This window comes from Coffea arabica, chromosome 9c, assembly GCF_036785885.1.
Source record: "Coffea arabica cultivar ET-39 chromosome 9c, Coffea Arabica ET-39 HiFi, whole genome shotgun sequence".
Classification (NCBI taxonomy): domain Eukaryota; kingdom Viridiplantae; phylum Streptophyta; class Magnoliopsida; order Gentianales; family Rubiaceae; genus Coffea; species Coffea arabica.
Genome location: NC_092326.1, coordinates 24,800,071 through 24,812,693, shown reverse-complemented (window position 1 = coordinate 24,812,693; position 12,623 = coordinate 24,800,071). Strand labels below are relative to the sequence as shown.

The 12,623-nt window shown below is 39.5% G+C and overlaps 1 protein-coding gene across 1 annotated transcript; it reads left to right on the top strand.

The window, feature by feature from the left end:
* The first annotated feature begins 8,396 nt into the window (after window positions 1-8,396).
* LOC140014151 (uncharacterized) lies at window positions 8,397-9,799 on the top strand. The gene is made up of 3 exons (XM_072064561.1): window positions 8,397-8,793; window positions 8,982-9,092; window positions 9,177-9,799. Exons 1-3 carry the CDS (start codon window positions 8,397-8,399, stop codon window positions 9,797-9,799), a joined length of 1,131 nt encoding a protein of 376 aa, XP_071920662.1.
* Window positions 9,800-12,623: the final 2,824 nt, after the last annotated feature.

Sequence of the window (12,623 nt, the reverse complement as noted above, 5' to 3'; positions counted from 1 at the left end):
TCGTCTTCATAAAAACTGTAACCCTTTGTCTTAGCTTTGAAACGATATAAAGTGTACCCCAATTCGATAAACGTAGCTCCAGATATAACCAAAATTCTATAAGATGTCAAATCTACTGTTTAGCTTTTTGTCTTCAAAATTGATTTCCAATTGTATTATTAGACTTGTATTGTAATTGAATGATTTTGGAGCCTAAGTGAATGGCTATGTTGGTAACATTACTTGTGTGTGATTTTGGGATTGAATTGAGAAAAATAATGAAGCCATAAATGGCTGGAAAATAGGTAAACACAAAGGGCATGTTAAGTGTAAATGTGTACTCTCTCTTGTTTGAGAACTTCTCTCTCTATTTTGAGAGCTTCCCTTCTTTAATAGGAGACTTCAAAATTCAAAAGGCAGCGGCAACCCAAAATAGAAAGGAAGAATTCTGAGATTCACAATCAGTGTAGTGACCTTTCATCTTCTGGTGTACTACAAACACCCATTTTTAGCTACCTAAAACCTCCATTGTACTTACACTTCTGCATCCTGGTGCGAAAGAGGTCATGATTCGGGGAACAGTAGATGGGTGAATCTGTAAAGGTCTTGGTAGTGTGTGTTAGTTTAGCGGGTGGTTGGATAGGGTTCCTTGTGTCTTTTAGATCGATATAAGGTCTCTGTTTTACCGTACTCTATTTCTCCTACTCTGTTTTGCAGGTTTGAACAACTAGAATTCTGAGAAAGGAAATAGCGTAAAGGTGGTGTCAAGCAACTGGGTTAATAGAAGATGGAAGAAGAGCTAACTCGTGCTTTCAGCAAGTTTGAGCTCTCTTCAACGGAGCTGGAAGGGATGGATCTTTGCTCGGATGATGTCAGTGAAGGAGTCAAGGATTGCAACAGGAGTCTGGTAGGCAGATTGATAAGAGAGAAAGTGGCAAATTTCACAGGGGTTAAAAATTTCACAAACCATGCGTGGGGATATCCCAGAAATTTTGTGGTAACTGAGCTTGGCCCTAACCTCTTTCAATTCCAGTTTGAAATTGATGATGAACGGGAAAAAGTGTTGATGGGAGGTCCGTGGGTACTGGACAATCAGATCCTGGTGATTAACAATTGGGAAATGGGATGTGAAAGAAAGCCCAGTTTTTTAGATATACCTACTTATGGTGCAGGTATGGAATCTCCCTGTTCACTGGCTGTGTAGGACAGTAGGGATTAAGCTAGGAAAACTTTTCAAATTAGTGAGGGACGTTGTAGTTCCACCAGAGGGGAAAAGAGGGTAGATATATGAAGATAATGGTAGAGGTGGATATGCAACAACCTCTTCTCAGAGGCACTTTGGTGAAGCTTGAGGGAGTGAATACATGGGTGGAATTTAAATATGAGCGATGTCCGGATTTTTGTTATAACTGTGGGATAGTTGGCCACGGTGACAAATCTTGCACTGGGGAATGGAAGGAAGGACAGTCTGGTAGGGATGGTCAATATGAAGCATGGATGAGAGCGGGGAATATCATGACCTCCCCATTGAGAGCTTAAAAAGGGGCCGAGGCTGAGGTAAAACAAAGAGGTATGGTGGTAGCAATGAGTAACAAAGACCCAGGAATTCATGTAGGATCTTCTAGGGAGAAGGGTGTTAGGGGTATAGCTTAGACGAGTAGTAATAGGGGTGAGAATGAGAGTAAGAATAGGGAGCAGAATAAGGAAGCTATGGAGAGAAAGTGGAGGGATATTTTGAGAGAAAACAAGGAGCTGGATAAAAGTATGGAAAAAGGTGAAGGGGAGGGGGAAAAACAAGTGAAAAGAAAAGAGCCAGTGGAGAATGAAAAGATAGAAATCAGTAAGGTGATTGTGGGTGGAATTGGGGAATAGGGAGAGTAGAACGGCTGATCATGCTTCAGTGGATATGATGATGGAGATAGTTCCAGGGCAGGAGATGTTGGATATTCTTGAAAATGGTGGCATAACAAGTCAAACGAATGAGAATGGAATTAAAGGTAGTAGATTACCAGTAAACAAGAGCATACAAGGGAAGGGAAAATGGAGAAGAAGCTCACGAATTAAAAGAGCTCTATTACGAGACATTACTGGCAGAGAGCCAATGTGCTCGTTTGGAGAGAAAAGGAAAGTGATGGTGGATAATCAAGTGTTGGATATTATGGAGGAAGATGTGGGTGAAGGCACGAGGTTCAAGCTGGCAAAAAGGGATGAAGGTACTGGTAAACAAGGAGGAGAAATGGAGGCTAGCCCCGCAATGCCTCCACTAGCGCAACGAAGGTGGCGGTGTGGAATTGTCGAGGTGCAGGAGGCCTCTTGACAATTCCCCAATTGAAGGAGGTACTTCACCTCCACTCTCCTAGTATTTTATTTTTGTGTGAAACAAAGAACCAGGAGGCTTTTATGAAACAAGTGCAAAAAAAAGTAAAGTTCGAGAATTGTTTTATAGTAAATCCTAAGGGTAGAGCTGGGTGGTTAGCTTTATTTTGGAAGGAGGGAGTGGTATTACTGGATGTGCATGGTTCAGATTGGTATATTGTAGCGAAAGTAGTGGATAATGAAACAAATGATAGCTGGTGGTTTGTAAGGGTGTATGCAAGTACGGAGGGTAGAGTTAGGAAACATCAGTGGAAAATAATTGAGGGATAAAAATGAGAATGGGGTGAGAAATGGGTTGTGATGGGTGACTTTAATGACATTTGCTCTAATGGAGAGAAATGGGGTGGGAATGAAAGATCTGAGGGAAGTTTTAGGGACTTTAAGAGCTTCATTTTTGAGAACGAGTTAGTGGATATTGGGTTTGTGGGGGTTCCATGGACTTGGTGCAATACATGGGAGGGGGAGGGGGAGGTAAATGAGAGATTGGATAGATGTTTAGGGAGTGTGGGATGGATGCAAGTCTATGAAAAGGTAACCTATGAGCATATTGAAACCGAGGGCTCTAATCACTGCCTAATAATGGTGGACACAAAACCGCAACAAATGAGTGGGAAGAGACGATTCTTTTTCGACCAAACATGGGCGAAAGACAAAGCTACTATGCCTGTGGTTCGCACAGCATGGGGAAAAGAACAAAATGGATCCAGGATGTATAAAGTTACAAGAAGAATTAAGGAGTGCAGAGCAGCATTAATCAAGTGGAACAGAATAGCAAAAGGTAATGTGTGACAGCCCCACCTTCCCCTAAGGCGAACCAAAGGGTTCAGCGGACCGCCTGCCCAGCTCTCGCCGGGACTCAGTCGTTCACTCAAACGAATCATAAATAAAACCTCAAGAAGAGTAAAACAAGGATCCAGTTCATTACAGTCCTTAATCAAAACCCGAATTCAACCACAGGAATAAATAGTACGAGAAGTCAAAACTTAAAGCGGAACTTATATACATTGCTATCTCAAGAGGAAGTACAACCATCAAATATACCAAGGTTCTCAATTAACCATACAACCAGCCCGTGCCAAGCACTAGGGCGAAAACCATTACAACAGAAAACCAAGTGGTAGACCAAGCTAGTCTATACAGGCTCTCGTCCTTGCTTGCCTTCCCCTGTTAAGGAAAACAAAACTAAAGGGATGAGCTGGAAAGCTCAGTGAGGTTCCGATCACATAGGCAAACAAGAAGTTCAATGCATTCATTACACGTTGCCAATAATTCAAGATACAAAGATAAGATAAAACGATAAACACATTCATTAAAAGGATACAGGCTCACATGGAGCTATTCGTTCGTTCGTTCGTTCATTCATTCTCCTTTCATTCCCTTATACCTTCAATCATTTGTAAATGCATTTTGTATAAGTAAAACTCCTCGTTCATTCATTCGTTCATGCATTCATTCACCCCATCCCGGACATTGTCCAGGCTCCACCAACCTCCACCAAGCTACAAGGTAATACTCGAGTATACCAAAACGTTCACCCAGGTTCCTAATCGCCCGACCGAGTCCGCTTCTGGCTCGAGACTACCGGTAACAAGGGGCAGTGGCCAATTCAGCCAAAAGGCTTACATTCATGCACAAATAACATTTCAATCGTTCAATCATTGAAAACTTCTCAATCATTTAGGCCGAGTGCGATAAAGTACACACTCGCCTAGAAAACTCGTTTTAGCAATCATTGAAAACATTTAACATGTTATCAATCATTCATACAGGCCATATAACCATGAAACATAACAAACAAGGAACACTCACCTATACACGCAAAATAACGTTCACTTCTCAATCACCAATGAAACCTAAAATTAAACAAAGAACACATTACAATCCATCTAGCATGCTTTAGATGCATTCAAGAATTACCCGACTACTCGCGAGTAAACGTATAAAAATGACTTTTAAAGTGTAAAGAGGGTATTTGGATCCGTGGACGGGAATAACTAGGGTTCATAAACCAACCGTGAAGCCAAACTCAAAAAGGTTATGAAATTTCCGACAGAAAACACTTTAACCATCGACAAATCGAAATCCAATAAGGTAAGCTAAGAAGTATTGTTTCTGGAATCGTTTATGTGGCTCAAAATCAATAGACTATATGCCTTGACGAAAATCATGAAATGGTGGCAAAACTACCTCACTTTCACCCTTAAAACTTCACTTAAAAGTTATTCACTTGTGGCCGAGAGAACCCGAGGTCAACCTCTATATTTTGGTAAACAGTAAGTAAACAACATTTGGAGTTTCAAACCAAAGAGGTATTAGGTTTTAGAATGGTAAAATGATCACTTTATTTGCCAAGCGGAAATATACAGGTTCAAATAGAAACTTAGCCCTCGAGCGAAAATTTGGGCAGCACGCCCTTTGTATTTTCCTATTTCCAGCCATTTATGGCTTCATTATTTTCCTCAATCAATCCCAACATTACACATAACATAAACAGCCACTCAATATGCTCAAGACAATATAAGGACAAAATTTAAGCTAACAACAAGTGCGGAAACGAAGTTTACAAAAGACAGTTTTAACGGGTTTTTCCGGAATGGGTACATCCAAGGCTACGCTTATCAGATTGAGGTGAAACTTATACCATTTCGAAGCTAAGACAGGGGGCTACAAGGTTGAAGAAGGCCACTCAGTCCATTTTGCAATGTATCTAGGTCAAAATTGAAATATACGAAACCAGAATCTCACAAACAGGTTGGCTAACCGCACATTTGTTAAACAGCAATAACTCAGGCTACCGAAGTCCGATTGAAGTGTATCTTATGGTGTTTCGAAGCTAAAACATAACCCTACATTTATTATGAAGACCTCCAAGGCCAAATCATGCATTTTCATGATCAAAAATGGAAAACTACACGAAAACAGAATTCTGGGCGCGAAACAGGTTTCATGGACAGTCAAGGGTATTTTGGTCATTTCACATGCTACAGTGGTCTGATCAAGCTGAAATTTTGTATGAAACTATTTTATACTATTGGCTACAACTTTCATGTTTTGGCCAAAATCTAATTAGGTAAGGATCATGGTGAAAAGTCACGGTCCGATTGGGTGAAATGTCAACCCTGTTCGATGAACTCCTACCTAGACCAGTCTGGGTATTTCCGTCTTATCTCAGGCTACCATGCTCGGATTAGGTTACAAATTTACATGCAACTAGAAAAAATCATTCTCTACAACTTTCATGTTTTGTGTTAAGGCCAATTCGGCCTCTAACCTGGTCGAACAGAAATGGGCAGAACAGGGGTTAGTGAAACCCTAATCTGGAATCTTTGCCCCAAACCAGAATTTTTGTACAATCTATCACATCCAACATATATCAACTTAATTTTACACTATAATTGGCTATCATACCATGAGTAAACCATAAAATACTATATAAAACAGAAAAATCCTCAATTAATAGAAAAAAATAGACAACTCAACCATAACTTATGAAATAACCCACAAAATGACATGCTTCACCACTAAAAACCCTTAATTGATCATTATTATCATGAAAGGGAAGATATCTAGACAACTCACCTTTACAACTCAAGAAAGATAATAGATTAGGTTTCTTTCTTCCAAAACAACTCCACCAATAGCTTTAAACCTCCTTAGTGAACACTTGTATGGAGTAGATTCAAGTTTGGTTGGTTGAAACTCAAGATTGGAGCAAATTTGGAAGCTAGAAATTGAAGAACCTTCCCTTGTTTTCCTCCTTAGAACAGCCGGCCATGAGGGATGAAAAATTGGTCGAAATTTGGTTTTAGTAAAGGTAAGAAGGTTTGATCAAAGTCCAACTACGAATCGGATCGCGACATGTGGCACCTTATAAGTTTAACACTTATCCTTTTGTCTCTCCATCATTAGCCATCTAGGCAACCTCTAATTATCTCTTAACATCTAGCAAATTAATCCCAGTATACAAAACATAACCTAATTGGCCGAATTTTACCAAACTTTCCGCACTAGCGGGTCCCACGCCCGGTATATGCTCCAAAAATCTCATGAACTAAATTATACTAGAAAAATAATTTAAAAACCCTATTTGTTCATAAAAATTATCTAGAAAATTTTCTTAATAAAGAAAATGCATAAGAAGCGTGCAAATAAATAAAATAAAACCTAGAAAATAAAAAATTTTACGGGTTCTCACATAATGCAAAGCTAAAAATCCAGGAAATTAAGGAGCAATTGAAGGCCACAAGAGAAGCGGGGGAGTTGTGCAATAGAGGAGTCATTGCAACCTTGAAGATTCAGCTAAGCAAAGCTTACAAGGAAGAAGAGCTATATTGGAGTCAGAAGTCCAGAAGCAGATGGCTCAAGGAGGGGGACAAAAACACTGCTTTTTTCATTCAAAGTGTCATGGCTAAAAGGAAACGAAACAGAATCAGTGTTCTCCAAAAATCTGATGGGGAATGGTGTAGGAGCGACAAGGAAATTGAGGAGGAAATGTGTAACCACAACAATGAACTTTTCACCTCCAACAATCCAACAGAGTTTGAGGATGTGCTACAAGGCATTCCGTGCACTATTTCCAATCTCATGAATGAACAGTTGATTAAACCTGTGGACGAGGGGCAGATTAAACATGCCATTTTTTCTATGTTCCCTAACAAAGCCCCAGAAGTTGATGGTATGTCCCCATGTTTCTTTCAATCTTACTGGAGCATCATCAATGTTGACATTGTCCATGCCATTTCTACCTTCTTTCATACGGGCAATCTTCTTAAGACCATCAATGAGACCATTATTTCCTTAATCCCCAAGGTTGATAACCCTGTGATGCTTGCTAATTTCAGACCTATTAGTCTTTGCAACGTTTTGTATAAAACCATTTCCAAGATTTTGGCTAATAGACTGAAGAAGGTCCTTAAGCATTGTATTAGTCCATCTCAGTCTGCTTTTGTTCCTGGACGGCAAATTTTAGACAATGTTATCATTGCTCATGAAATTTTACATTTCCTTAAAAGTAAGGGAACTGGTAAGGTAGGCTTCATGACCCTTAAACTTGATATGTCTAAAGCCTATGATAGAGTGGAGTGGAAGTTTCTTGGTAGAATCATGATGCAAATGGGTTTCTGTCCCACTTTTGTTTGTAAGATCATGACCTGCATTTCCACGGTTTCTTACTCTTTTAATTTAAATGGGCAAAAAGTGGGTAGTGTGAAACCTTCCAGAGAGATTAGACAAGGATATCCCTTATCTCCTTACTTATTTATTATCTGTACTGAAGGACTTTCAAATCTGATCAAGAAAGCTGTGGATAATAAGCATTTAACTGGAATCAAAATTTGCAAGGATAGTCCTATGGTATCTCATTTATTTTTTGCAGATGACTCCCTACTGTGTTGTAAAGCAAGTAAAAAAGAAGCTCAAAAGCTCAAGGAGGTACTCAAGATTTATGGACAAGCATCTGGACAGGAAGTAAATTTTGATAAATTTGCTATGTTTTTCAGTAGGAATTCTCCCAAGAGAGTTAGAGGGGAAATTAGTAAGGTGTTTGACAATATGAAGGAGGCGCATAGTGGCAAATATCTAGGACTTTCGATGACGATTGGGAGAGATAAAAACCAGGTATTTGGATTTCTGATGAACAACATTAACAGTAAACTCCAAGGTTGGAAACAAAAATTGCTTAGTCAAGGGGGTAAGGAAGTGTTGATCAAAGCAGTCATCATGGCCATGCAAACGTATATCATGTCCTGCTTTAAATTACCCAAGGGTCTATGTAAGGCTGTTAGTGCTAAGATTGCGAGGTACTGGTAGGGTGGTGGGGAATAGGAAAAAATGGTGCATTGGGTTAGATGGAGTAAGCTTTCTGAGGTGAAAGGGAAAGGGGGTATGGGTTTTAGAGACCTGGAAGCCTCCAATTTGGCTATGCTTGCGAAACAAATTTGGAGAATTGTGATCAATCCAAATTTGTTAGTAAGCAAAGTCTTGAAGGCCAGGTATATGAAGGAAGAGAATTGGTTAGGATAGCAACCCCCTAACAATGATTCATGGCGCTGGAAAAGCATGCACAAGAGGGGGAATTGCTTCAAAAGGGGTTATGGAAGAGGGTGGGAGATGGGAGGTCAGTGAGGATTTGGCATGATAGATGGATACCTGGGTTGGTGGATGGAAGAGTTCACACAGCTAAACCAGTAGGATGTCAACTTGAGTTTGTTAATGAGCTTATAGAGGGAGGGAAGTGGAACATTGATCTTTTGCAGCATTGGTTTCACGTAGATGTCGTGAACCATATTACTAATATTCCACATAGTTTGTATGACAGGAAAGATAGATTGTTCTGGAACTTCAGCAAGTCTGGAATCTACACTATGAAGACCGGATATGTGATTGCTAAGGAGGAAAAGGAAAAAACGAATCAAAGGCTAGCACCTGATCTGAAAACCAGTTGGGAGATAAGAAAGCATACAGTTTGGAAAACATTGTGGAGCCTAAACATTAAGCTGAAATTGAAACATTTTTTATGGAGATGTCTACAAAATGGACTGGCTACTAATGAAGCTCTCTATAAAAGATTTGGAATAGGGAACAAGATTTGTCAACCATTGAACATATCTTCTTCAACTGCCCAACAGCGCAAGTAATATGGAAGATTGCACCTGTACGGTGGGAAGGGCTGGCTAAACTTCAAGGCAACTTGTGGAGATGGTGGGAAGCTGTGTTGCAAGCAGTAAAAGAGACTCAAGGTATGGGCAGAATCCAGCTTACAACAAACATCTTATGGCAAATCTAGAAAGCAAGGAACAAGTTTACTTTTGAGTGTGAGATAGCCGATGCAAAAGTAATTGTAGACAAGGCACAACAGGAATGGATCAAGTATGAGGCAGCAAAGGAGTCAGACATAGGCACAAATTCTGCACCAGAAAAGGCAACACCAGTCCAGCAGCATTGGGAACCTCCTAAGGAAGGAACAATAAGGATCAATACGGACGCTGCTATCTCGACTAAAATGGTCAGATCAGGTCCTGGGATCATTGCAAGGAACTGGCGCGGAGAATTAGTGAGAGCGAAAGGAATCACTGCGAGGAGGAACGGAATTGCAGCCACTGAAGAAGCTCTAGCAATCAGAGGGGCGCTCGAAATGGCTCAGTTTACAGGATGGACAAATATAGAAGTCCAATTTGACTGCAAGCATGTAGTGAGCCTCATCAACACGGACAATGTCCAGGAATGTAGTCTTCAAACAATCCTGGAAGACATTGACATTCAGAAGAAAAATTTTGAAAGCTGCATCTTCACTTTTGTACCTAGAACGGTGAATCAATGCAGCCATGAATTAGCTCAATTTGCAGCAAAGGCAACTAGAAGCTTTGAATGGGAAGGTTCTTTCCCAACTTGGCTTTCAAGGCTAGTTAGAAAGGATATAGGGGTAGTTACCCCTTTTTGTAATTAACTCTTGTAATTTCAAGTGTTGATATATATATATATATATATATATATATGAGATTATCGTTTGTCAAAAAAAAACAAAGGGCGTGTTGCCCAAATTTTCACTCGAAAGCTAGGAAGATATACTCACGACTTGAGTAAGGATTTGAGGACGAATCTAACTCGAATTGTCTAGGTTATTCGAGTCCTCTTTTGTAGAGGTATATAAGTTAGAATTCGGCCGAAACTTGTATCCTTGGAAACATGAAAGTAACGACTAATAGAAATACGTTTCCTTGTCACTTCGACTCAAATGGAAATTTCAAGGTTTAATTGCTTCAAAGTTTCAAAGTTTTAAGAGCAAGCATGAGTTTACAAATATTCTCCAAGTAAGTTTCAATTACTTGATTCTCGTTAAACGAAACATTTAAGTTTCGAACCTTGGTCGATTTTCAAAACTCTTAAATGATGTTTTATCGCAATTTGGACTCCAAACCAGGAGTACTACCTGAACGTGATCTGTAAAAGCACTACATCTGTGGTGAGTGCTTCCAAATGTGAAGCTCCCACTTCTCCCAAGGACGAACCCAAGGATATCCGCAGAACGCTTGCCAAGCTCTCGCCAAGACTCGATACAATTTCAATTCAAACTTAAGATAATCAACTAAGAAATGCCATTCGAAGTAAGAAAAGTCACTTCCTTAAACAAACTTTCAAGTGTTACAACTCAAGTTCTCAAAAGTACATCACTTTCCCCAAAATACAGTCTCCCAAAAGTCATCTAGTCAATTACATTAAAATTCTAATCAAAAGGGCCATCAAGTCGACCTTTCCATAATTCCTTCCATTTCAGCTCCTGTTAAGGAAAACAAAACTAATGGGATGAGTTGACGCTTAGTGAGGTCAACAAAATCATGCAAGCACGTAATTTAAGTAGCAATAAAACTTGTACGAGAAATAAAGCTATAACATTTAAGTAATTTGTGAATATTCACAAAACAGGTCATTTCCACTTGCTTTGCCAAAGTTCAATCTAGTATCTCCTCGTGATGACACTCCATCACCTGAGTGGATAATTAAGTCCGTAGAACTTTACTTATTCCATTTATGATCCTAAGTCGGCATGAGAGGTACCTCCCACCCGAATTGGTGTGGTACATGCTATCGCCTAAGGAATTGATTATATGTTTATGGTCCTGAATCAACATGAGAGGTACCTCCCACCCGAATTGGAGTGGTACGTACTATTGCTCAGTGGTCGATGAGACATTGCTCCAATCGACTTATACTTTGTTTATGGTTATGAGTCGACATGAGATGTACCTCCCACCCAAATTGGTGTGGTACTTACTATCGCTCAGTAGTCGATGGGACATCGCTCCAATCAATTTATACTTTGTTTATGTTTCTGAGTTGACATGAGAGGTACCTCCCACCAAATTGGTGTGGTACTTACTATCGCTCAGTGGTCGATGAGACATCGCTCCAATCGATTTAGAATGGTTTGTGGTTCTGAGACGACATGAGAGGTACCTCCCACCCAAATTGGTGTGGTACTTACTATCGCTCAGTGAACCAATTATAGCACCGAGACGGTATAAGAGACACCTCCCACTCGAATCGGTGTGGTACATGCATCCGTTCCGAGCTGACAAGTTAAACATATCCATGTACAATTACCAATCATATGTATTCATGTAATAAGTACCACGTAGTTAAAAGAGAGAGAGGACGAGGGCGATAAAGTACACTCTCACCTTGGCAAGTTTACGTATCATGTATAACACTTGTACAATTAATATTTCAATCACATAAGCATTTAACATGCACTTGAGACTCAGCTAGTCAAAATAAGAGAGTGATATACAATCAAATATCTAAGCGTCCGTTGTGAGGTCCTCTTGATGGTCCCCTTGAGTTCCTGAGCAAAAATAATCAGTGATTACATACTACCACTTAAAAATCCCTAACTATCGGAGAAGATTGTACCCTTGTACAATACTTAAGAAAATATCGTGAAAAGAGCCTAAATTACACGTAAATCGAGGCTCAAAAGTGGGGTTTAATCATGCAAGGTAAAACTATTTTTCCCTCACGAAATCAAGTCTAAAACGGTTATTTAATATCGACGGTTAATGGAGATTTTCTAATAACCCAATCCCTGTCAAGTTCGAAAATTTCAGTTTTAAGGAACAATTTTTGAAAAATCATATCTTGCACTTCGTAGATCCAAAATTCGAAAACTTGGTACCATTCAAAATTACTTTCAAAGTACTAAGAGTTCCTAGAAGACACTTTTCTAAGATTCAAAATGGAAGACACTCAAATTTTGGCCTAAATGGGCTAACTTGGACTCCCAAGACAGTTTCAGCCTTAGTTTTCGGTAAACTTTGGAAATTTGGTAAAATTCACAAAAAATGAACTAACCTCTGAAATTTGTTTCTCAATTAGAATTCGAATCAAAGTTTAAAACACAACAAGCATAACTAAAATCAGAGTTTCGAGCATCAAGATATAGCAGTCCAAAGTTAGCTAAAAATAAGGACAGATTGAACATTTTCCAGATTTGAAAAACGACTTTGGTCCATCATTTAGGTATCGAAATGGTCTTGGATTGAAACCAAAAAAGCACTACAACATAGCACTACAACTTTCCTGCTTTGGCCAAATGCTAATTAAACACGGATCAAGGTGAAAAACCCCGGTCAGAATGATGAAATGTCAAAACTGTCCACAGAACTCTACCCATGGCAGTCAGGGGTATTTTCATCTTTTCACATGCTACAGTACTCATATTTAGCTGAAATTTTATAGGAAGATATAAAACATCATTCCCTACAACTTTCATG